Consider the following 25,952-nt stretch of genomic DNA (forward strand, 5'->3'; position numbering starts at 1 on the left):
TAGGGCGTGAGTCTGAGTCTGAGGCTTGCTGAGACTTGGTCCAACTGTCATTTTGCAGTATGGACGCAGCTCAAGCCACAGCCGAGTCAGAAGGTCTGGGCAGTACAGTATGGACACGTCAGCAGGTCTGAGACCCAGGTCCTGCAATTGTAAAACCAGGTTCACAATGCAGTGTGGATGCTCTGAGTCCCCAGGCTGGGACCCACAGACCCAGGTTCACAATGCAGTGTGGACGCTCTGAGTCCCCAGGCCGGCCCCACAGACCCAGGTTCACAATGCAGTGTGGATGCACCCTCAGAGGGGGCCATTGTCAGGCACGAGGACTCAGCCGAGAGTGAGCCCAGCTGGAAGCTACATGTTACTCTTCTCTGGGCCAGCGCGAGGCTGAAGTGGCTCTTTCCTGCAGCTTTGTTCCCCGTTGGCTTTGCTCTCCCCAGTGTTCCCACAGTGCCTGGCGGTCCAGCGCCTTGATGTTTGTGATTAGAGGAGAGTCGGGCTGTAATAGCCTTGTCCTCCAAAGGCACAAAGCAAAAGGCTTTTATTTAAAAAGGGGACAGGATTATGTCAGCTGGTGTAGCCGGCTCCCACGGCGCCGGGGCCCCCAGCTCTGCACATCCCAGCCCCGGTGCGCCTGCTAATCACAGCCAAACAAACAACGAGAAGAAGCCGTGGTCCTTGGCTCTCCGAGGGAGACAAAGCCCCAAAGTCCCGATCAATGAGCTCCCAGCTCTAACGAGGAGAAAACAGAGCAACGGGGGTGGCCAGGAGGGAGGCGGTTTGTGAAAATGCATCTTAATCCTTCTTCACAGTGTCCTTTGCTGGATCTCTCTGTCTCCGTATAGGGCCCAGCACCTCACCCACATTCATGGGCCCCTTTGGGGGAGGGGAGGGTCACCATTCTCTCCCTATAGAACAGGGGTGCAGAGAGACTCACCCAAGGGCATACACAAAGCTTGTGGCGTCCCAATCGCCTGCTTCCCAGTTTGGTGCCTTGGCCACAAAGCCATGCTTCTTCTGAGAGCCCTGGAGCATGTGCTCGCGCTCAGCGGGACCTATACATCTAAGGCATAGGGAGCAGCAGCTCAAGATTTCCACCTGACACCCCACCTCTCCCTGCTAATGTCTTGCAGCCCCTGACTAGAGAGTGCCCAAACTGGGGACAGATTCTGTTCTCCTACTGGTGTAAATCTGGAGTAACTACAATGGAGTGGCACCGGGGCAAGGGGAGGATTGGGCCCACATGGACCATTGAAACCCTGCTGCTGTTGGCACCATGACCCATCTAACCTGCTTTGCAGATACACAGGTTCTGAAGAGGCTCCCGATCTGGTTCCCTGCAGGCCTATGTGGGACTCAGTGGCGTTGCCTGGCATGAGACCGGGATGACTCTGTACAGAATCAGGCCCTGGGTTTCTTTATTTAGAAGTAGGTGTTTACCACGTGTATGTACAGCGCCTAGCACAACGGAGCTCCGATCTCCCTTGGGCTCTATGACAGTGGTTCTCAAACTTATTCGATCAGGCTCCTCTTCTTTGTGTCTGTAGTCGTTTAGGCCCCCACCTATAAGTACATATATTGCCACCCAGCTCTGAGGGCAGAGCGGAGAGCAGCGGCTGCTGGCCAGGGCAACCAGCTCTGAAGGCAGCACCATACCAGCAGCTGCACAGAAGTAAGGGTGGCAATGTGAAAAGTGACATTTGTCAATATCACGTTTCACAGCCGACTTAGTGCCCCATTGCCACCCTTACTTCTGTGCCACAGCTGCCACCCTGGGGCTGACGGCTGGAGCCCCGCCGCATCCAGGTGAGGGATTGAAGGAGGCCGAAGGAGAGCCCGAGCCTGGGTGGCGGGGCTCTGGCTGTCAGCCCTGGAGCGGTGGGGTTCCAGCTGTCCCCTTAATCCCCGCCTCCTGGGTGTGCACAGCCCTTCTGCACGAGCCCCAGCCACCCGGAGCTCTTCAAAAAAAGCACACGGCTTGGGCCTCCCTTGACACATTCACCCGCCCCCCTGGGGAGGCCTGCCCCATAGTTTGAAAACTGCTGCTCTACGGTACTGCCAGGAATAATCAGAGCCACTGAAAACCATCCACTCAGTAACTAAACGTTGCTCCCGTCTGAGGGCAGCTGGGCGAAGGGAGGTTTGTGGCCTCACTCCAGTGACCCTATTCTGTGGGTGACTAGGACCCCATGCTGCCTGGCAGCTGAGAAATAGCAGGGAGAGTGCAGAGTGGAGTGGAGATGGAGTCATCTCTACCATTGAAACCTTACTGCTGTAGCTGCAGGACCACGAAGGAGGCAGCCGGCCCGTGGGAGCATTTACACTGGTAACCGCTTCCTCCCCAGGGTCTCGGAGTGGCTGGGCATGGAGGGGATTTGCCAGTCAGGGTTCTCCATGGAATAGGCTGGATTTCGCTGCGTGGTTTTTCCATGTCGTGATCCACGGGGAGCTGGCAGGGCAGGCAGACCCCCTCCCTTCCACTCCAGGTGGGCTTAGTCTCTGTTTTCTTCCTCACCATGCTTATGTTTCTGGGTGGGTTGGGCAGGCGGCAGAGGGAACTGACTAGGAGCCTGGCATGCCATGGGCAGGGATTGAGTGTTGGCTTCCTGCAGGCAGCCTTGACCCTCAATCCTGGCCTGCCGCGTGTCCTGCCATTCCAGCGCCAGGACCCCACCCCACATCTTTCATTGTCCAGCTGTGCCAAGGACCAGGATAGAGAGGAGGTGGCGGGTAAGGATTGAGGGGCATCGGCAGAGCTGGGTGGGAGATGGGCTGTGGGTCAGGATTGAGATGCAGCGGCAGAGCTGAAGGGAAACTTGCCTAGCGCCGGCCCGTGCTCTCCCTGGCTCTATCAATCGCTCACTCTCAGATGGCCAGGCTACTCTGAGGCCATGGCTCCTGTCCCATCCCGTGTGCAGAGAGCACATGGGGAGTGAGCTGGCTCTGCTCCCAGGCCCCAGTGGCGTGCTGCAGGCATGCAGCTTAACAGGGCAGGGGCTCTCCGAACCCCAAAGCCCCCACCTCACCCGTGCGCCCCACCTTGCCTGGGCCTGCAGCTGGTGACATGACCTGGCCAGGGCTTACAGCTCTGTCCAGGCCCTGGGCTACCTCCAGCCTTGGAGTCCCAGTGCAGCCCGTCAGGAGTCCTCCCCAGGCCTGCGCTGTAGCGTGTACCTCACAGGCCCTCACAGAGCTCCCTGGCTCCCAAAATGCAACCCCCAGGGCCTGCGTTCCCCAGCTCCAGCCCTGCCACCGCACCCCCTCCGCCGTCTCCTGCCCTGCCCACATGTGCCTGTTGGACAGCCAGCGTTGCCGTCCCAGAGGCAGAGCAGCAGTCGCCCTGGTCTGAGGCCTCCCAGTCTGAAGGGGAAACTGAGGCTCTGTCCTCAGCTCACACATGGCTCCTGGGCCAGATCCAGGAGTCTTCACCTGCTGCGGCCTGAGGAGCTGTGATTGAAAAATCGGGCCTGCGGGCGTGCGTGTCCCGCACCCCTCGCGGGGCCTGGCTTCCCGGCTCTTAGCTGAGCAACGCTGCTGTTTGTTCCACACCACTTGGCACAGATTGGAAAAATGTAAATGATCTGCCTTCCTAACCAGCCCATCAGCTCCGGGCCTCCCCTCCTGCCGTGGGCCCAGCTCCAGCCTCTCCATGGTAGAGGCGCCTGGCCCACGCTGCCAAGGGGGTGGGGAGGGGGGAGAGGGTGGGAGTGGGCCTGTGCACGTTGGCACCTGTGCGTGTGAGATCTCTGGGGCCAGACCCTGTCCGCGTGCTGGTCCCTTTCTGCTGTTCTGAGTCTGAGAGGAAGCCGGTCAGGAGCCTGCCCTGCGCTCTGGGGAATCCCAGCAGGGTTGCCCCACCCTAGTGTCATTCCAAGGGACAGGAGATACTTCGGGCCAAATCTTGCCCCCAGTTATGCTGGCGTAAATCCATAGCAACTCCACTGGCTTTAGCTGAGCTACACTGGATTTACACCCGTGAGTTAGCCTGTGCGCACCACTCCATGCTGCGGTGTGGGAAACGGACGCCCTGGCTGATCTGTGGGGCCGGGAAGGGCCACGTTCGGCTCTCGTGCTGCTGTAAATCCAGGGCGTCTCCACTGGGCTTCAGTGGGGCCACTCCAGTTTCAGGCTGGTGTAGGAGGGTGCGGAGCTGCTCTCCCACGATGCAATGGGGCAGTGGGTCTCACTCTTCCAGGCCCCAGCCCCAGTGGCTGCATTTCAGCAGCGCCTGGCAGCCTTGGGGATGAGGGGTGCTAGAGCAGCCTCCGAGGTTGTGCTCAGCTCGGGTTCGTTGACGGTGCGTTTTGCTTGCGGGCACATATGTGATCGGGGTGGTCCGGGCATGCCGGGCACGAAAGTTCCCTCCTTCCTGTTGGGGCATGGCTCTGTCACAACCAGTATCGAAGGCTTCTGGCGGCTGGAGCTGCCCCCTCTTCCCGTGGTGGTGGCCAGCTGGGTTCCAGGCAGGGGAGGCAGCAGAGAGGACTGTGGGAAAACGAAATTCCCAGGCACCTCCTTGGCCCTGCCTCAGGTTCGATCTCGTTGGGCTGAGCCGCTCTGGCCGGGGATTCCCCTGGCTCTGCCGCGGCCCCCAGGAATGGGGAGTCGCATGGCCGGCGCTGGAGCCTATGCAGGGCTGCTGGCCGGTTTCCATGCTGGTTAGCTCAGCTGTCACTCCCTGTCTCCGGCCCATGTGCACGACCCGCAGCTCACTCATCAGCTGGACCGAGAGGAACGAAGGGATTCTCCAACATTGGCTCATCAGCTCTTCCCTGGCCCAGCCTTGAGCAATTGATTGCGGCCTGTCTCAGCTGGCTGACGCACCCCTTGGGCTGTCTGCTTCCCGAACGCTGTCTGGGCACCTGTCCCTACGGCTCTGACCGGAGCAGCCCTCTCCTGGACTGCTCTGCTCTGCAGAAGAAGCCCCCTCCCCAGGAGCACTGGAGGCCCTGAGGTTTCGGCTAAGAAGCCCCAGCAGCATGAGGCAGAATTGTGCTTCTTGGAAACAAACAAAGCCAACAGTAGGGCCAGTCGCCCCAGGACAGCTCCAGAGCCACCCTCTGCTCGTCTCCTGCCAGAAGGTCTCCGTGGATGCATTGACACGCCTCCCCCCCAAAATGTCCATATTCCCACATATCTCCAGAACCCAGACTGGCCCAGCACAAAGAAATCTCCAGCGCCGGAAACAGCCCCACAATGGAACTGCTCCTGTGCAATGGGACATCCCAAACTGCTCCACACTTGCACACAGATACACTCACGCTCAGATACACACGCACTCAGATACACCTACATTCGTGCTCAGGTACACACACATTCAAGTACACACACACTCACACGCAGATACACACGCACTCAGATACACGCACACTTGCACGCAGATACACTCATGCTCAGATATACGCACACACTCATGCTCAGATACACACGCACACAGATACACCTACATTCATGCTCAGGTACACTTGCACGCAGATACACTCACACTCAGATACACACACACACAGATACACTCATGCTCAGATACATGCACACACAAACATGCATGCTTAGGTACATACACACTCAGGTACACACACTCGGGTGCACTCACACTCACTTGCCTATGCACAGTCTCACCCACCCACCGAAGAATTAACTAAGCAGAGATGGGCTAAACCCAGCCCCATTTATCCAAAGCCCTCCCGGCTCCAATCATTGGGCTCTGGTCATCACGGCACCTGGCTCCAGGCCAACCCAGTCTAGAAGGTTTGCACCACTCCCAGCCTCACCCATCTCCCATCGTCCCCCCTGGATTTTGGGTCAAACCCGCTGCCAGCCCCGATTCCAGTTCCTTGGTATGTGCGCAATACAAGATGGCGCCAGGCTCCCACCCCCTCTGGCTGGGAGGGTGCAAACTCCCCTCTCTCCCCAACCCACAGGCTTTTGCCAGCTCCCTTCCCAAGTGGCGGCCATGGGTGTTTAACCGTTTAATGCCTGGATTAGCGCTGGCGGCCAGCCCTGCTGCCTGGGTTCCGCGATAGGTCACCCTTTACCAATTAAAAGCTAATTAGCCCTTCTTCCTCTTTCCCAGGGGAAGGAGACTGTGAATGACAACCTAGTCACCCAGGCTGCGGGAGGGGATGGCCAGGTTCTCCTGGCCCCCTCCCCACTTGCTCGCCTTCCCAGCCCTGGCTACCTGAGTGGGGATGTGGCAGGAGAGCGAGAGATGCGGTAAATGGACCCACTCTCATTCCCATGTTCCCTCTGAGTGGCCGGAGAGGCACCTCTGTCTATTCGGGTGTCTGGTTCCCTTCCAGCTGCTTTGCTCTTGTGCTCATAGGAGGGTGGTGAAGCACTGGAATGGGTTCCCTAGGGAGGTGGTGGAATCTCCTTCCTTAGAGGTTTTTAAGGCCCAGCTTGACAAAGCCCTGCTGGGATGATTTAGTTGGGGATTGGTCCTGCTTTGAGCAGGGGGTTGGAGTAGATACCTCCTGAGGTCCCTTCCAACCCTGATATTCTATGATTCATAGCCCGGGGCATACCGGAACCTGGTAAGGACCCCGGGGTGCCGGCGCCATTGCGACGGTGCCTTGGCAAAGAGACTGGCCAGGGCTGCGCCGGCAATGGGTGGGATTTGGCCCAGCCTCGCCTGTTGGGGGCGCTGTGAGGTGGGAGTTCTGAGCATCACGTGGGGAGTTCCTTAGTTGAGAGGCCCCTGCCAGCTGGTCTCCCTGCAGCCTGTGTCCAGAGAGCCTGTGCAAAGGGACAAGGGTGGAGTGGGGTTGGCAGATGGGGGGGGGGGGGGCGGTGAACAGACTGGGTGGGCCACATCCAGGGGGCTGAGAGGCGCGGAGGCTGTCAGGGGTAAGGAGAGAAACAAGGCTCTCTCTCTGAGGGCACTGAGCTTGTCCAGGCCAGCTGGCCTTTGTTTGGGAGTTTGGGGCAGGTTCTGAGCCCAAACAGCACCCCAGCCATGCCGTGCTGGGACGCCAGCTCCTGTCGTTGTGAGCGGCACCTGACAGCGAAAGGAACCCCAGCCTGGCAGACATGGGGATGCCGAATCCACTTTCCCTTTGCAAAGGGGAAGGCGGTGTGGTGGGGGCTGAGCTGCAGAAGGCTCACGGGGCGCCCAGAAGATCAGATGCTTCTGCCAGGTCCAGGAACCCCTGAGCAGAGGCCAAGCCAAGCTGGAGCAGCCGTCAGAGCAGGAAATTTGTTGTTCATCAGCAGGAGAACAGCCCATTTCACACAATCTTGTCCCTGCTGGAACGCGGCCCCACTGGAAAGCAGAGGAAGTGGGGAGGGGAGTGAACCAAACTCTACTGACTTGGTTTGGGGCAGAGACAGGCTGAATCAAATCCTGCAAGGCCAGGAGCCCTGGGCTTTGGAGTTCAGATCTGGTGCCCTAGACTTTGGGCTCGGGTCTGAGCTGTGGGCTGCTGGGAGGGATGGGGAAAGGGATGGTTCCTCTTGGGGACAGGATGGTTTGCCCCTCCCTAGTGTGGTGCTCCCAGTGGCTAATGGGGAATGGGCCCTGAAGCTAGCAGGGGAGAGAGGCCCTGTCCGTAATGGCTATAAAGAGGATTCTTGTCAAGCTGTTGGACACAGACAGACCCTGTGGGTCCTTCGGGCTCTCTAGCATCTCTGTCCTAGTGTCACGTCTCCCCAGTGTCCCCATGGGGTGGATGGCTGAGTCTGCTCCACCACCACGGAGAGACGACGCGTGGGTGGGTTACGTGGGGTCACCCCCCACACCAGATTTCTACCAGGAACCCCCACTGCACACCACCAGAACCTTTAAATTGTGCCCCCCCACCACTATCAGCTGTTACGTGTCGTCTCTGCCCCCATGCACGCTCCACGGCCCTAGGCTCCCTGACCTGACCCCTCTCCATGGGGCTGTCCTCGCTGCAGGTGCCGCAGGACGAGTGGAGCAGCTACCCAGCGGTGGGGAAGGATGGCGAGATCCCCTGCCGGCGGATGCGGAGCGGCAGCTACATCAAGGCCATGGGGGACGATGACAGCGGTGACTCGGAGGCCAGCGCCAAGGTGTCTCCCAAGGGCTTGTCCCGGCGAGATGGCTACCGCCGCTCCTCCAGTGTAGACCAGGCCAGGACCAAGTAAGAGAGGGCCTGAGGGGCCAGGCCTGCTATGAACCTCCTTTGGGGATGCAGGCTTGGAGAGGGGCAGGGGGCAGGGAGGTGGGGCTTGGGGAGAGGATGCTGGGGCGGTGGATGCAGGGTTGGGGAGGGACGGTCGGGGAAGGATGTTGGGACGGTGGGTGCAGGGACTTGGGTGTTGCTTTACTTAGGCTTTAGTGAGAGAAGGGTTCTCTGGCAGGGAATCCAGGCTAAAATACACAGCTTATTTTTTAAAAAGTGAAACTCCATAGAACCATGGATTTCAGCAACCTTCCCATGCATCCCACCCCCCTGCAGATTGGCAACTTCAACATCCTAGGCTCAGGTTAGTGCTGGGACATTTGAGTATGAAACTGAAAAATTCGACTTGCCCGCTGTATTTATTCTTTATTATGTATACTAAGGTAGTGCCCAAAGACCCTGATCGTGATTGCACGCCATTGTGCTAGGCGCTGCACATACACATCAAAGGAGAAAGTCCCTGCCCCGTAGATTTTTTGGTCTGGGAGAGCGGGGCGTGGGGGAGAATTTCCAGGCAATTAAAATCTTTCAATTTTCTTTGTCCTCCACGAGTGCTGGTGAGTAGATTTTGCACTGGGAAATGGTCAGTTTTGCAGGGCTGCCATAAACAAGAAATGCAGATGTTCAGTCTATATTCAGAGGATCCAGATGTTCAGAAACGCTTGTTCAAAACGCCTGTGGGTTTGATTGGGTGGCTCTGCTAAATGTGCGCACAGATGATACCCAGCTTACGTGGACATTTGCATGTGCAATTACTGCAGCTGCATTTGCATATAAGGGCCCGATCCTGTGCTTGGATCAGTGGGCACAGACTGAGTTCAGGAAGGTTCTGTGTGGGTGCAGGGTGCACATGAGGGGATCTGATTGCAGGATCGGGGCTTGGGTGCACAAGTGTCTGGGCATTTTTGTGCATGCAGATCTGTGACACCAGGACAGTGAGTGAAACCCCAAAGTTAAAATAAACTGTATTGGGGTTCAGAGAAAGTTTGAACTGTTTGACTCTCTCAGGGTTGGGTCTTGTCTATGCTGGGATTTTAGCCACAGCTGAAAATCCCTGGCTAAGAGGGATGCAAACACCATTTGCACCAGCACAGGGGGATTTCACATTGGTGCAGTTTATCTCTGTTGCGGGAATGGGGCAGGGAAAAGAGGAGGGTTACTGGGGTCAACTGCAATAGTGCAGATTACGCTGCAGTGTTTAGACTAGGGGTTTGCACTGGCGTAAATCGTAGTGCACTGGTGAAAACAGTGTTTGTATTAAGAGTTTGCACTAGTGTCAATTATGCTGGACTGGTGTCAATTATGTCCACATTAGGTGTCAATTATGCTGGACTGGTGCAAATTGTTTTTAAATTAGAGGTTTGCACCATTGCACTAGAGTGGTGTAAATCAGGCCTACAGTAGGAGTTTGCACTGTTGCAGAGTGCACCGGGCTGGTGTACATTGTGCTGTGTTGGGGGTCACACCAGTCCCTGTGTCGACAAGGCTGTAGTGCTCTCAGGTGTTGGTGGCCCAGGTAAGGACACATCTGCTGGTTAACCTGCTCTGTCTCTCTCAGTGGCCTTGCCTCTTTGCCAGCCCCACACTGCCACCATGGGTCTGCCTCCTGCCCTGCTTATCGACACCTTCCTGTGCTGTGGGTGTGGGTGATGTTCTGTGAGCCCAGCCTAACCAGAAGTGGAGGGCTCTGGGAATCCCCTCCTTGCTCCGGGGCTGCCTGGGGAGATTGTAGAGGTGGTGGGGCGCTCGCGTTGGGATGGCGGGCGGGTAGGGGGCGGGACAATGATCTGCCAGGTTCAGGGGGCAGCAGCAGCTGCAGACAGGAGCCCAGTCACTGGGCTGCTTCCAAATGCTCTGCTTGAACGTGTTGCTTTTGGTCCGAATCCTTTTTCCCCCACTGTCTCTCATTAGGTTTGCAAGTAGGCACTATTCTGATTCATATATCTGTAACTGTCCCAGCTGCTGCACCCCGCCCAGAATGCACCCTCGGGGACAGGGCTACGGACGTTCCTTCACCACCGGCCAGGTAAGGTGGGCCGTGCCCGTTGCTGTGCCTGGCTCTCATGCCCTGACTGTCCTGTGCCCTCAGTTGCTGGAGTTCATATGCTCGGTGCGGGGGCGGTTGGTGTTTTGGTGGACTCAGCACCCACCATGGGGCTGGATTTTCTGAATGAGTGGCTGGAGCTGAGGAGAGCTCTGCATGCGAGGAGCCGAGTGGAGCCATCCGGAGCTGGGCATAGGACTCAAGGTTCCCAAGTGGCAGCAGCGTCTGAGAGGCGGGACAGGCCTGGCCGCTCTCCACTGACCCTTCTGTGCCACATGGGGACCTGACCCCCCCATCCCGGGGGGCTAGTCCCCCCCACCCCTGCATTGCATGTGCTAACCTGCAACACGGGGACGCTGATTCTTGGGGAGGTGGCAGGCTTCCCTGCATGCACCAGCGAGGCTCTGCCCCTTCCCCGCAATGGCTCGGCTTCTGCTCTCCCCGAGACATGCTGCCTGTGTGTCCTCCCTGTCCGGCCAGCGCTGTCCTTTCTCCGCTCATACGGTAATGCAGAGCACTGTCTGCATGCTACCGGCCTTTCCTCCGCAGCCCTGCCTGGGCCGGCCGGGACCCTCCCACTGGTGGCGATGCAGAGTGCTTTCATGTCTTCCCAGGGGCTTGACTAGCTGCAAGAGGCCCCTGTGTTCAGGCGGCTCTCGTTCTTGGCCCCTCCTCTCTGCTCCCAGCTTAGGCTGTTTATCTGCCCCTCCTTCTGCATGCATGTTAGCCCCAGGGACCGGTACCCAACTGATGCGTCTGTAGGAAGGGTGCAGCCCGGACAGTGGCCAGGTAAGCTGCCCCAGGCTGCCCTTCCAAAGCGCTACAGTCTTGAGTCCCTGCAGAAGAGGTGAGGGGATATCAGCCTCCTTCACCTGTTGGCCTCTCTGCCAAGCTGAGCTCCACATTTTTCGCCAGCCGAGGTTTTCTCTCCCACTGATACATCTCATAGAAGGCATCAAAGAGCACCAGGTGCTAATGACTTTGGAGGACACTCGTGACTTGAACTGGATTCAAACCAACGACCTAGTAGCGCAAGGCTCCCCTGGCTCCTATTACCGTCTCCCTGAGCCATCCAGCACCAAAGAGTAACTGTAGTGTAGTGCTGTGATAATTCGGAGTTGGTTTGGATAAGCTTCCCCAAAGGTTTGGAAGCTTCTCTGAACCTCTTGGTTGTGCCAGGCCTGGCTGGTAACATCTAGGGAAGAGCTTGTCTCTCCCATAATCCCGGTGCTGCTTCTCTCAGTGCTGCCCGGACAGACTTCGCCTCCCCTCAAAAATGGGTTTGAATTTGGGTGACTGTCTCAGTGCTGCGTTTCCCCAGCAAACCCCAGGGCCCCCTGCCGTCAGAGTGCTAACTCCTGGGCCCGGCACCAGGATTTGGGCAGTGATGTCTGCCTGCTCTCTGTCAAGAGCAGAGGTAGAGAGAGACCTTCTAGGTGCGCCAGGGACGTGCTGCAATGGATGGAAACCTTGACTGGGAGTCGCCTCCCCCTCAGTGGGTCACGGCTGGGCTCCAGGCAGCACCTGCACTGAAATAAAGCCCGGCACGATCAGTCGGGCCTTTCCCTCATGGCAGATTCTCGTGCACCAGAGGAAGTAGCTGCCTGGTACCAGGGCTCAAGAGCTGCAGCAGAGGAGAGAGGCCCTGGCAGTTGGCGGGAGCCTGGCAATGGGACTGGCAGACTTTCCTCTCTAGGTTGCTGGGTCGAATCCAGCCAGGGGGAGGGGAACTGGCTGGCTGGAGTCGAAGGGCCTGGGTGACTAGGGAGGGGTGGATGCAGGGCCCTCGCTGTGCCGGCCGATATATCAGTATCATCTCTAGCCCTGGAGCCACCAGCGGGGGCCAGGGCGAGTCGTTCCCTGTAGCCCCTCTGCTATCTCCATGGAGGATGGAGCGGGGGGCGCTGGACCCTGTCAGAGCTGCCCAGGCCCCTCATCTGCCCCACTCTCCCCTCAGATCAACGAGGAGCTGAACCACCAGTTTGAGGCGGTCTGCGAGTCCGTCTTTGGCGAGGTGGAGTCCCAGGCCGTGGAGGCGCTGGACCTGCCGGGCTGCTTCCGCATGCGGAGCCACAGCTACCTGCGGGCCATCCAGGCGGGCTGCTCGCAGGACGACGACTGCCTCTCGCTCTTCTCCATGTCCGTCCCGCCCAGGCCAGCCATCACCAGCAGCATCCTGAAGCCCAGCACCTGTGAGTCCCAGCCCCTGCCCCATGGCGCTGCTCCCAGGGGCCCTTCGCTCATGCAGGGGCGGGCCGGGTGGGCAATCCTGCCGGGACCCCGAGGGACCTCACACCCACCCCAGCCCCTTCCCACAGAGGGACCCCCCCGGCGCGCATCTCCCCTTCCCACACCTCCTGCCAGCCCCTCCCCCTTTCCACAGAGACCCCCCACCATCCCCTCCCCCTTCCCATGAGGGACCCCCTTCATACCCTCTCCCGTCCCACATTGGGACCCCCCACACCAACCCCTCCCCTTCCCACAGAAGGACCCCCATCAACTCCTGCCTCTTCCCACATAGGGACCCCCCTGCCAACCCCTTCCCACAGAGGGACTTCCCCCACCTCCCCGTAGAGGGACCTGCCCACCTACCTCCCCCTTCCCATAGATGGCACCCAGTGGGCTCACCACTCCAGCTTCCCACTGCCGCACTTTGCTGCCATCTTGAACGGCTTTCTGGGATGCCCTCCAAGGGCCGGGCTCAGCTGCCCGTGGGCTCACCCGCCGTGAGGCTGTGGGTGCTGCCCGCCCCAGGGCATTTCTCTGGACGGCTGGAAACACTGGCCTCACTGAGGTGGCAGCTCGTGTGGCTGGCCCTGGGGGAGGCTAAGTGTGTCCGACTGGGCATCGGTTCAGCCAACCAACAGCCCTATCTGTCTGTCTGTCCATCAATCCTCCTGCCTGGTCTCCACCTTCCTCTCTGCATTTATTTTGGGTTTCCCCTCCTCTTTTCCTGTCTTTCTGTTTTCCTCCTTCTCTCATTTCTCTCTCCCTTTTTCTGCCTGCCTGCCTCATGACTTGTGCCGCACAAGAGCACACTGATCTTCCCTCTCATTTGAGGGTCGTCTGGTCCCTTCGGGTTTGGTGGATGAATTGGCCAAGCAGCCGGTCCAAAAGCAAATGACGCTTTTATGCCCCTTTGCCACAAGCTCACAGTTAACCGGCAGGGCATGTGGGGTGGTGCAACCTTTGGTGGTGCGGCAGTGTAGGGCCAATTCCTTGGCTGGTGTAAACGGGCCTGACTTCAGTAGGGTCGCTCAGCTTCACAGCAGCCAAGGATCTGACCACTAGGCCTGGCACCCCATGGGGATGCAGGAGGAAGAGGCGGGACTGGCCGGTGTTCGTGTTAGGAAATGAGAACGTGTCTCTTTCTCATGTGACTTTTTATCGTGTGTCTCTCCCACAACAGCCTTCAGTTACCGAAAAGCGCCACCGCCCCTCCCTCCAGGAATCAAAGCCAAGCCCCTCATCTCAGTCACGGCACAGAGCAGCACTGAGTCCACCCACGAGAGCTACCTCCCCAGCGAGGTCGCCCGGAGCCCCTCGTGGTCCAAAGACGCCGTGGCTCGCTGCAACTCCACGGAGAGCTTGGAGAACTCCAAGGTGACAGCCATCTCCTTGGATCTGCCTCCCGTCCAGCCCCGGGGCTCTCCCAAGCCGTCCACACTCATCATCAAGGCCATCCCAGGCCGGGAAGAGCTGAGGAGCTTGGCACGGCAGAGGAAATGGCGCCCGTCCATCGGAGTTCAGGTAGGTGTCACTCTCCCCGGAGCCTCCCAGTGTTGAACCGGGGCCTAAGCCCATGTGAATCCAGCTGCCAATGCTATGACTCCGGGCTTCCTAGGGGCCCCAGCACTGGCCTTGTAGGCTTGGCCACTGGGGCCCCGTGCAGGGTCCCAATGCATGGTGACTCGCCTCCCATTCAGCCCTCCCTTCTCTTACCCGCAGTGAATCTTGGGCTGCTCCAGACCAAGGTCTCACCACCACGACCTGGCTTTGCAGCCGTTGCCAAGGCCTGCTGCAAGCGGCATCATGTTGGCATGAAATGGTCTTGCCAACAGGCAGTGGCAGCCCAAGGGTCCTTCCTGCCATGGCCCCCCGCCATACCTCATCCTTGACCAACAAGGCGAGAGGGGACTCCAGTCTCCATGGCCCTTCATCTCTGTGCTGGATGCTCCTGGAGCTGCCTGGCCATGGCTTTCGTCAGCCCTTTGTTTCTCTGGCTTTCCCACTGCCGCTGCACCTGCTGAGGGAAATTAAAAAACATGAGTCTTTTGCGCCCGAGGCTGTGCAGCGATTCTTCCCCGACATGCTCTCCCTCTGATCACCACTGCAGGTTGAGACTATATCTGATTCCGACACAGAAAGCAGGAGCCAGAGGGAATTCCACTCCATCGGGGTGCAAGTGGAAGAAGACAAAAGGTACGGCTGGTTAAATGCAGCTTTTATCGCTCCATCCCTCCAGGAGCAGGGCTTAGCGCAGCCGCTGTGCCGGCTTGATTGTTTTCACACAATGCCTCCCCCAAACTAAACATTCATAACGTGCGCGTCTTCTCCTGAGCGTCCCAAGAGCTCGGCAGCTTCTTATGCTGACTGCTAAGTACAGCTGTGTTTCCTCTCTAGCTCATAAATCAATGGGCAATGCAGGCAGCAGCTGGGCAAGCTTCCCTGTGCAACATGCCTCATCCCTGACCTGATGTCATCCTAGGGATGGGTAGGTAGGTCAGTCTCTGGACCATTAAGCTGCTTGGTTGGTCAGCTGTCAAAGAAGCCGCTGATTGTGATGAGCAGGAAGGTTGTACTGTGGGCACTCGTCCGCTGCAAAATGGATTGAGGCCCAGCAAACTCGCGTCGCACAGGTCAGCAGGTGGCTCTCAAGTCATCACAACTTTTGCTCACTGCTAATAGATTCAGATCTGCACCCAAGAGGCCAGAGGCTCTGGTACCCTGTTACAGCCCCTTCCTGTTTTATCAGCACGTTTGTTACCCTGGGGCCCTGATTGATATGCCAGAACACCAGCTGTCACAAAGCATGTGTTAACCTATGCACTGGGCGGGTACTGAGGGATTTGCAGCTGTCTGGATTTCCTCTTGCTGCAGATGTGAGCAGTGACTCTGGGATTGATCCCTATGGGATGTGTTTGTGCCTGGAGATCAGTAGCTTCTATCCGCCCGTGGTTCTGATCCAGATCTGGGGTTCGGTTCTGGGGGTTTGGATCTGCCCCTCATAGAGGCCCCTGGTTCTGATCCAGAACTGGAAGCACGGTTCTGTAGGGTCTGTCTGAGACCATCAGTACCTGGACCTGCGGCTGAGCAAGGCTGGGTACGAGGCATGGCTATGACTCAGCTGCTCAGACAAAGAAGCTGAGATGCCAAGTGGAATCCGGCTGAAACCCCTAGAGATGGCCATCAAAGGGGCCCTTCACGTGGGCCACTGGGGCTTGTCCAGCTCTGACCCAAGCCCCTCAGAGGCTGGGCTATTCTGGACCTGCTTGTTCACCCTCCCTGCCTCCCCCACTCCTTCCTGCCCATAGCCGAGTCACTGAGGACGAGGCATCTATGGGGAACTCTACAATGTTCCTTCTCTTTGCTTAACAAGGGGCCTGACCGCGTGTTCCCGTCCCCGTCCTTCAGCATCCATCCAGGGCCCGTTACCATAGAAACAGGCTAGCGTGCGCAAGCAGGAGAGAAGGCATTGAAATGAGGGAACACGAGGAAGCGGCTGTTAGCGAGCTGTCCCCACGGACAGCCAGGAGCTCAACAGCTTGTGAGCCTCCCAGTGCAGCTTCCCCGTCCCGGGAGCCAGCCGGCCCCTTGCTCTGCTCCTGCAAGGGGAGAGGTGTCCCGGCTGGGCAGGGTGGGGAGGGGGAGGATCACACTGCAGAGGGGCAGCGCAGCCCCAGTGCATGGGGTTTGCAGTCAGTGAGCTCTGAACTAGGGATTACACTCCAACTGGGCAGGTTTCCATAGACCCCCCACCACACACACACACTACTCCAGCTCCAGGTCCCACACACAGCTCTGCTGATGCCCTTCGATCCTGACCCGCATCCCCTTTGTTATCCCAGTCCCGGAGCCCCTGCTGCTGTCCCTCAATCCCTCCACCTCACAACCTCCCCGCCACCATTATTCCAGTCCTGGAGCTCCTGCAGCTCTACCGATGCCCTCCAATCTTGACCCACAGCTCCCCGTTATTCCAGCCCCCCAGCTCTGCTGCTGCCCCTCAGTCCCAACCCACAGCTCCCCGTTATTCCAGTCCTGGAGCTCCTGCAGCTCTACCAATGCCCTCCAATCCTGACCCACAGCTCCCCGTTATTCCAGCCCCCCAGCTCTGCTGCTGCCCCTCAGTCCCAACCCACAGCTCCCTGTTATTCCAGTCCTGGAGCTCCTGCAGCTGTGCCGATGCCCCCGTTGTGGTTTGAATGCTTTGCAATGCGGTTGCTGCCCCTGCTGTGGGAACGGGAGTCCGTCCCCATAACCCCTTTATCTCCCTGTCCCCAGGCGGGCCCGGTTCAAGCGCTCAAACAGCGTGACAGCTGGCGTGCAGGCCGACCTGGAGCTGGAAGGCTTCACGGGCCTGTCGGTGGCCACAGAGGACAAGGCCTTGCAGTTCGGGCGGCCCTTCCAGCGGCACTCCTCGGAGCCAGACGCGTCCAGCCGGCAGTACTCGGTGTTCAAGACGGTGCACACGCAGGGCCAGTGGGCCTACCGGGAGGATTACCAGATGCAGTATGACACTGTGGAGGTGCCCCGGCGGGACTCCTGGATTGAAAGGGGCTCCCGCAGCCTCCCCGACTCCGGCAGGGCCTCTCCCTGCCACCGGGACGGGGAGTGGTTCATTAAGCTATTGCAGGCTGAGGTGGAGAAGATGGAAGGCTGGTGCCAGCAGATGGAGCGGGAGGCTGAGGACTACGACCTGCCGGAGGAGAGTGAGTCAGCCAGGGCTGTGAGACTGGAAGGGGGGTGCAGGGCACCCCAGGATTCATGTAGGGCTTGGGGGGGACTGGAGTTGTGCAGCCCTGAGTAACTGGAACCCGAGCCAGTGGTTGCCCTGCACATTAGTGGCAAGAAATACTCTCCAGGGCTCGTGATCTCTGGAGCTGGGAGGGCATGGGGGGAGGTAATCAAGCCCGCATGTCATTAGCAAATTCCTCACGCATTGGTTTTTCCTGTGTGCCTTGCCAGTTCTGGAGAAGATCCGGAGCGCCGTGGGCAGCACCCAGCTCCTGATGTCCCAGAAAGTGCAACAGTTTTTCCGACTCTGCCAGCAGAACATGGTGAGCGCCTCCTCCTTCCTTATGGGTTTCCCAGGGATGTGTTCTGCGTGACGGGCAACTGGGCGGAGGCGGCAGCAGGTCCCCCGGAGTCTGAAGCGGGTGCATGGCACTCTGCACAGCTGGCGATGGTTCCGTTTGGAGGTGCTACCTGAAGGGTTGGAGGCTCACCCCGACCCTCTTAAGGCTGGGTCCAAGGTACTGTAGAGAATAAATGGCACCTTCTTCTGGCGATTTGGTTATTTCATCTCTGGCTGGAGGCAACAGCTGCACCAGTCTTTTAGTTAAACAGTTATAACAATTCCCAGCCTTCTCCCACGTTGGGAGCTGATTCGGGCTCTGGGCTGAAAGCCCAGCCTGGTTCTTATTTCCCTGCAGCATTTTGTCCCAGCCCTGCTAAGGGACACATTTTTAATCCAATAAGGCCCAGACAGCCCAGCTCTGCTCCTCATCAGCTTGAGCAGGGAAGTGATGGAAGACCTCGAGTCCTCTGCACCCCATGGTATGTAAGGAGCTAACCAGCCTTGTCTTCTCCCTCTTTGGAAGGACCCTAATGCATTCCCCATGCCCACCTTCCAAGACCTGGCTGGGTTCTGGGACCTCCTGCAGCTGTCCATCGAGGACGTCAGCTTGAAGTTTGCAGAGCTTCAGCAGCTCAAGGCCAACGGATGGAAACTCATCGAGCCCAAGGTAGGGGGATAAGACTGTCTCTGCCAATTGGCTGAGAAGAGTGCGGGGTGCAGCTCGGGTGTGGGGGTGGGGTAGCTCTCACTTCACAGTGCACAAAATCAGCTTTTGTTGGCCTCCAGCTGGAGAACGAAGACCGCATATGTCATAGTGCTACTATGTGAATCCATGGTGCACTCATACCTTGAATATGGTGTTCAGTTCTGTTTGCCCCATTGCAAAAAGCATATAGTGGAACTGGAAATGGTTCAGAGAAGGGCAACAAAGATGATCAAGGATGTGAAATGACTTCCTTATGAGGAGAGACCAAAAAGATTAGGGTCCTTCAGTTTAGAAAAGAGATGACTAAGGCGGGATATGCTAGAGGTCTCTAAAATCATGAATGGCGTGTAAAAAGTGCGTAGAGAAGTGTTTGATCCTTTCACACAATACAAAAATCCGGGGTTACTCAATGAAATTAAGAGGCAGCAGGTTTAAAACAAACATAAGGAAGTACTTTTTCACACAATGCACAACTAACCTGTGGAACTCATTGCCAGGGGATGTTGTGAAGGCCAAAAATATAACTAGATTAAAAAAAGATCTGGAAAAGTTCATGGAGGATGAGTCCATCAATGGCTATTAGCCAAGATGGTCAGGGATGCAACCCCATATTTTGGATGACCCTAGACTTCTGACTGCCTGAAGCCGGGGGTGGAAGACAGGAGTGGATCACTCCATAATTGCCCTGTCTTGCACACTCCTCCTGAAGCTCTAGTGTGGGCCACTGTTGGAGACAGGATACTGGGCAAGGTGGACCATGGTCTGACTCAGAATGGCAGCTCTTATGTTGTTACATGTGGGGCATTGTTAGCAAGTGTATTCATGGCTTCGCAGAAGAGCAGAGGGTTTGTTGGGGGAGAGTGGGAGGGGACATAATCGGATCTATTGTGTATGTCGGGTGTGTTCCCCATAGCATTCGAGCACCATCACGCAAAAAGAATGGAGAAAAAGAGGAGTTGGGTCCCAGCCGCCATGGGTAGAAATGGGTCTGGCTGGAACCAGGGAAGCGCTGAGAGGGAGCACTCTGTCTTGCGGCACTCCAGCTGTTTCCCAGCTCCAGGCGAAAGCTGTGGTCCTTGGTGTCTCCAGTGTGTGTGTGGATTATGGAGCGTCTCCTTGCATTGCATCCCTGATACTGTCCTCAGCCCCCTTTTGCGGGGAGAAGGGGCAGGCCAGGAAACAGATGTACCTTGGGCTCCATCGCACGTCTTAGTAGAGATTAACTCTCTCTTCCCCTTTCATTGGTTCATGGGGCTGGGGTGGGGGATGACCAGGACTGGGCTACTGCAGCAGTGGGAGAGAGGGGCGAGCTGGTGGGAGCCCTGCCAGATTGTGAGCGTGGCCAGGACCAGTTAGCAAAGCCCTAGCCCGTCTGTCTCAGACCCTGCCTGCAGATGGAGCCTTTGTGAGTCACGGGGAGCGACTCCGGTCAGGGTAGGTGGAGAGTGAAGATACTGCATGCCCAGCTAGCGTGGGTGTAAACAGCAGTGTAGACAGTGAGGGACAGCTTAGGTGGGTAGAGCAGAGTGCCCTATGCACCTGAACCCCCGGGGTCTATACCTTGTCCGGCTCTCTACGTGCCCAAGCAGAGCCTTGCGCGTCTACACGGCTATTTTTACCACTTAGTGTCCCGCTGCCTCCCTGCTGCTGGTGCCATTCCCTGTACTCTGCACACCACCGTAAGTGTAGACTCCCCCTTGGCAGAGCTCGGCTGAGCTCAGCTCGAAGTCACTGCTATGCAGATCCCGTCCTGGCTTGTGTCTCAGGGACTTCCTGGGGGAAACGTCGGGGACGCGAGCGATCTATGATCACAGCTACCTTCTTCCTTTTCCATGCACACTTCTGCTCCTGAGCTGGCACTGCTGAGCTGTGCCAGGCAAAATCAACAGGCATCTTTAGTTAACACTTAAAAAAAAAAAAAAAAAAGAACCCGAACAAACAGAGCCCTTTTCTCTCCTGTGTTTTTCACGTACAGCTACGGCGTGTCCTCTGTTTGATGTTATCTTCAAAGGTACAGATATCCTCTGTGCACACACGCACCGCGTAGGACAAACCAAAGCAATTCCAGTCCTCTCACCCCCTGGCAGCCCTGCCATCCATCACACTGATTCAAACCCTGGTGGAATGCTCCCAAGGTCAAGCACAATCACCAGCCCGTGTCGCAGGCAGAAAATGCAGCCCTCGTTTGCCTTGTGTGAACACAGCACACAAGAAGCATGTACGCAGGCACTGGGCTAGATCCTGTGCTGACTTTCAACCCCAGGGACTGCGCTTAGCCCCAGGGACTGGTGGAATTGAACAGAGTGTCAGTCAGCACAGAATTTGACCCATTTATTCTGTATAGAGATAGGTACACACTTGGTGGTATCTGCTCGCCGACACATGCACTCCGATATGGATGCAGACGTACACACAAACACTGGGATGCATGCACATACGCAGATGCATACAGATGTGCAAGCACACATCTGTTTATAGCTGCACATACACGTATGGATTCTTGCAGACATCAGAGTGTATAGACAGGCACCCACTCAAATGTGTGTTCTCTTGCATGGTCTCGCACACAGACAGATGGACACACATACGAATATGCACACACAGATACACACACACATTTGGATGTGCATACACGCCCACTGTGTGCACCCTTGCATGGTCTCACACACAATCATGCAGCTGTGCGTACATCCCCCCCCACACCCAGATGAATACAGACACTCACACACAGGTGCGCACCCCTGGCACATGCAGCCACAGGCACATGCTGTCTAACACGGCACGTCCAGCGCCTCCCGGAACCCCCTCTAAGCCCTGCTCTGTCTGTCTCTCTGTCTGCACAGGAAGAGAAGAAGGTCCCTCCCCCGATACCAAAGAAGCCGCCGCGCTCCAAGGTGCACCCGGTGAAGGAGCGCTCCCTGGACTCCGTCGACCGGCAGCGGCAGGAAGCCAGGAAAAGGCTCCTGGCGGCCAAGAGAGCTGCCTCCTTCCGCCAGAACTCAGCCACCGAGAGCGCAGACAGTATCGAGATCTACATCCCCGAGGCCCAGACCAGGCTGTGAACGGAGCCCTGGCTTTTCTACCCACACCGTACAGAGAGAGTACATAGCTCACTGTGATGGCCAGGGCCTGAGCCGCAGGGACCCCCGGGGGCAGCTCTCGGCCCACTCACAGCTTCTCGACTTTTTATCGTCTACGATTCATGGATCCAACGGCGAATGAACACGAGCCTGGTTCTGTCCTGCCCTCATGCTCCTTCCCGTGGGGCAGCGCTCTCCCCGACCCTGCCTGCCCACAAGCCCCTTCCTGGCCTTTCCCCATTGCCCTCTCCCTGAGCTCCTGTCTGCCCTGAAGCCTTTTCTGCCCTCCATCTCCCCTCCTTCTTGCAGCCCTGTCCCCTTCCAAGCCCATCTCCCCTTCCCTGTACCCTCCTTTCACATCTCTTTGTACCTTGCTCCTTGCAGCCCTCCTCCCCTTTGTGTCCCCCTCTCCTCATGTCCCCCCTCTTCTCCTGCTTTCCCCCTTATATGGGAGAGGGAGGAGCCCCCCCAGCTCAGCTGATTGGGGGGCAGGCAGGCCCACCCCCGCACCTCCGTGTGTCCTCCCCCACACGGTCGCGCCACCTTTAAATTCTCCCATTTCCTCAATTCAATGCAAACAAAGCGTCTTGCGGGGGGAAACGCCGCCGAGCTCCATGCTGCACCAGAGGGGGAACCTGTGCCAAAGTCACCATTCCTGGCAGCCCGGCGGGCCAGCTTCCCTTGCTGGCATGAGGATTCGGGCCGTGGCAGGCATGAGGGGCAGTCCCTCCCCGCACCCCCACCATGGTTCAGTCCCATCCCTGCCTCTCGCTTGGGCAACTCGGGGAATCCATGGTCATAGACCTCTATACATATATACATATAACCGAAGGAATAAAACAAAAACGACACATGACCACAGCTGTGTTCCTGCTGGTGAGACTGGGATCAGATCATCAGGAAATCCGTGGCAGCCGCAAAACCAGCCCCTGCTTTCCCTACACTTACATCGTCAGTAAGAATATGCTATGATTTCTCTTCTTTCTTCTTTTCTCTCTTTCTTTCCCTTCCTGCAAGCGTGAATCCTGGGCCTGCGCTGGCATGCGTCCGCTCGCCACGGAAGGCTAGGAGAAGGTCAAAACTTGGATGGTCACTTTATTTTCCATCCCTCTTTGATTTCCCCACCAGCTGCTGGTCTGACTAGTTTATCCTGGGAGTGAAATTCGAGAGTGAGGTTGGGCGGCGGGAGGAGCAGGTGTCTTTGGAGCAGCGTTTGGTTTCTGTCTAGCAATGGCAAGGGCTGGCAGAAGCTGAGGTCTTTGGGGTTGGTTTCGGGTTTCCCTTGCTGCTGTCCCCTCTCCCATTAGACAGGGCATAGAAACAAGCCTGGCCTTTCAAGTGACCAATCCACCATGCAGGGTATTGGTCCTGAGCCAAGTGCAGGGCACTGGTTCTGACCAATCTGTATCTGGTTTAAAGACACGGCTGTCCCCAGGGGCCAGCCGGAGCAGACGGCAGGGAATGGCAAACGTGCCATTGACAACCCATCTTGCCTTAGGAGGAAGAGGAACCTGCTGTTGCGTCCCCAGGGTGTTGCTGGGTCGGCTCCTTGCATTGTATTTACCAGTGTTAAGGAAGGTGAGAAAACCCTTGGAGCTGTTAACCGCACAGACGGAGCTCCAGCAGGCGAGGGTACTTGGGAACGACGATTCTGTGGACAGAGCTGGCCTGTCTGAATGTCGGGGGGGAAGAGGGGGACTCGGGGGCTGCCTGTGGGGTGAAATGCGGGTTCGTTGTTACTTGCCACGTCTGTTCTATAGGATGATTCCAGAGCCTCTGTTTCGGGGCTTCTCAACCCAAGGGTCACAAACCCCTGGTGCTGAATGGGGTGGGGGGCTCAGCCAGGTGGGAGTGGGTTCTGGTACGGAAAAGCTTGAGAACACCTGTGCAATAGCAGCCCTGGCAAAGGTGACGCTGCATGCACCGTGTGGACCCTTGAGCATTGGAGCGGGAGGTTTTATTCCCGCCGGGCTGCGATGGGGCTTGCCATGCCGGCCCTGGCTGCCCAGCCCATAGAGAAGCCCTTCCCCTACAGTGCAAACCAACGGGAGCAGTAGGCACTCAGGAGCGAGCCACGCCAATGCCAGCCACGCCAATGCCAGCCAGGCCCACTGCCTCTTGGCCCTTCTCCCTCCATCACAAACGCTCCCCAGCCCCTCTCCCTGCCCTGCAGCTGTCCTGCGGGGGGCTACCCAAGCCCTCTGGCTTTGCCAAAGCCTCCATTTGGCTCCTGCCGCCCAGTGGTGCAGCCTACGTTCTCCTCTGCTGAGGAGCAGCTTTCGGTGTCACCTGCTGCTCCCGTCCCGGGGACCCATCTGGGCTCACAGACGCCAGGACAGGGCCCCTCCTTCACAGCATGGTGCCCTACCGAGCAAGACAGCGACCCTCGCTGCTGGCAGCCGGGTTAGGCCACGAAGAGAGTCCGGCAGGGCCAAGGCCTGGAGGTTCAGCCTGAGTAAGGACTGGGGCAGGCCAGCAGGCATTAGCTTTCAGTCTCTATCTGGCCAATAGTGCCCAGGGACAGCAGCTCCTGGTTGTTGTGTTCCAGGAACTGCCCTCCCCGGTCAGTCACTGTCACTAACGCCAGCTGGGAAAATGACTTGGAAAAGCAAAGCCCTGGCAGGGAAGGGCAAGTGGAACTGGAGGTTGCCATGGTGGCGGGGCTCTGGCTCGTGGCCTGTGGGTCATCACCCTGCGCCTCATGCAGTCCTTTACCTCGCAGCAAAGCGAGTGTGAAATGCAGCCGTTCTGTTCGGTGGTGCCTACCCCCGCTTTGCACTGGTGTAAAAGATGGGCCCTGGGGGGCGATGGAGGATTGGGACCCTGCTCTGTTCAGACCACCTCAGTGACGATAACCTCCAGCAGCTGCACCGGCTCCCTAGCCACCAGCCCCCCTGGGAGGCAGGGTAAGTGCCGCTCTCCTTAGTAGATGGGGAAATGGAGGCACAGGGAGCCCAGAGGCACGACTCCAAAGCTCCAGTCTGTCACTGGAGACCGACCCAAGGCATGAATGTGGGTCTGCCCTTCCCCAAGCTGAGTTCCTGCTTGTGAGAGTGGCAGATAGGATATCGCATTACAAGAACCCCCTCCTCCATGGGCAACCCATCCTCCATGGTATGGCATTAGCAGTGCCCTGTCCTCCCGGGTATCATGAGGAATGCCCTCACTCATGCTACACTAGAGGAGGTGCCCTCTCTTTTGTGAAGCCGTAAAGGGGATGCCCTCCTCTTCCTGGCATGGCTGCCATGGTAGCTTTCTTCAGGGCTCATGGGGTGACCCCCCTATAGCAGGAAGCCATCACTCCTAACAGCATATAGATGAAATGCCTGGGGAGCCTGTTGTCCACCTCCCCCTCTGCGCATTGTTACCCGTACACAAGCCAAAGGTTGGGCTCCACACTCCTCATATTACCCATCGTGGGCACCTTCTCCACCAGGCTGTAGTCCTGAGCGTGCCGAATGGAGGGGGTGATTTCAGACCAGGCTAGGCCCTCTCAGGTGAGGCGGTAGGGGGATAGGGCATAAACAGAGGGGCCCTGTAGGGTGGGTACCCGCCAGGATCTTGGAGATCAGATGGTCCAAGTTCTCCCCTGCTGGTTGTCCTGGGTTGTCTTTCCTCTCCTTTTCACTCGTGCTCCCCAGCCGTGCAGACTCCTTTCAACCCCCCCCCCCAAAGTACAGTCTGTTCCACCTGCCCTGATGTCTGTAAGGCTGGGGAGCAGAGAGTTCACCCACTGAGCCAGGTGTCCTGCCCTGGGAAAACGGGGTTGCCAAGCCACCCACTCTGAAAGGTCAAGGAAAAAACTCAGTGCTGCCTTCTCACATTGTCCCTCCTTCCAACTGGGGAGCCCCCTGCACTGTGAAACCCTTCAAGGGGGACCCCCCCCGTCTTCTCGCCACCCTATGATTGTACCAGCTCCTGCTCCCTGCCCACTCAGCTATCTTGGAGACGCCCTGCTTCAGACACGAAGAGGGGAGGAAAGATCCCAAGAAGAGTGGCTAAAGGAGCAGCAAGGCAAGGAGCAGTGACACCAGCCACAGCCTAGGCGGCCAGATCTCTAGGGCAGGGACTGTCTTTTTCATGAGCATACAGCACCTAGCACTATGGAGGCCCCGATCCCTGACTGGGTCCCTCAGGTGCCAATAGTAAATTTCAGCCCAAGGGGACATCCTGCCTGGTGCATGCTAGGATTCCTCCCTGTAGCACCTGGGACAGGTAGGATGTACTGAGAGATGGGAGATTCCACAACCATACTGGCTTGGGCAGGTGGAGGGAGGAGAGCTTAATTCTACCAAGAGCAATGCACCACTAACCCCTGGGGCCTTTACATCCCCCCCTTGGATGGGATCCATACCATGACCTGGTGCTAAACCCTCCCCCGGCCTCTGTTATGTGCCTGTCCAGTTGGGAGGGTTTGAAAGAATCATATCATGGCCTCGGGTTACTACATTAAAATAACAGGTTTCAGAGTAGCAGCCGTGTTAGTCTGTATTCACAAAAAGAAAAGGAGGACTTGTGGCACCTTAGAGACTAATAAATTTATTTGAGCATAAGCTTTCGTGAGCTACAGCTCACTTCATTGGATGCATCCGGTGAAGTGAGCTGTAGCTCACGAAAGCTTATGCTCAAATAAATTTGTCTCTAAGGTGCCGCAAGTCCTCCTTTTCTTTTTACATTAAAATAG

General features: G+C 57.6%; 1 protein-coding gene across 2 annotated transcripts in view; it reads left to right on the forward strand.

The window, feature by feature from the left end:
* Positions 1 to 22,963, forward strand: part of DLGAP3 (DLG associated protein 3) — a 138,206-nt gene extending 115,243 nt beyond the window's left edge. The window contains exons 3-11 of one of the 2 annotated variants that reach the window (XM_074934698.1): positions 7,894 to 8,099; positions 10,053 to 10,167; positions 12,143 to 12,377; positions 13,595 to 13,935; positions 14,522 to 14,607; positions 16,687 to 17,114; positions 17,371 to 17,462; positions 18,006 to 18,149; positions 21,032 to 22,963. In XM_074934698.1, coding sequence (XP_074790799.1) covers positions 7,894 to 8,099; positions 10,053 to 10,167; positions 12,143 to 12,377; positions 13,595 to 13,935; positions 14,522 to 14,607; positions 16,687 to 17,114; positions 17,371 to 17,462; positions 18,006 to 18,149; positions 21,032 to 21,250 — 1,866 coding nt within the window. In that variant the 3' untranslated portion in view covers positions 21,251 to 22,963. The remainder of the gene's footprint in view (positions 1 to 7,893; positions 8,100 to 10,052; positions 10,168 to 12,142; positions 12,378 to 13,594; positions 13,936 to 14,521; positions 14,608 to 16,686; positions 17,115 to 17,370; positions 17,463 to 18,005; positions 18,150 to 21,031) is intronic. The other variant, XM_074934699.1, reaches the window with a different exon arrangement.
* The last annotated feature ends 2,989 nt before the right edge of the window (positions 22,964 to 25,952 follow it).

This window comes from Natator depressus, chromosome 19 (assembly GCF_965152275.1).
Source record: "Natator depressus isolate rNatDep1 chromosome 19, rNatDep2.hap1, whole genome shotgun sequence".
In the NCBI taxonomy this organism is placed as follows: domain Eukaryota; kingdom Metazoa; phylum Chordata; order Testudines; family Cheloniidae; genus Natator; species Natator depressus.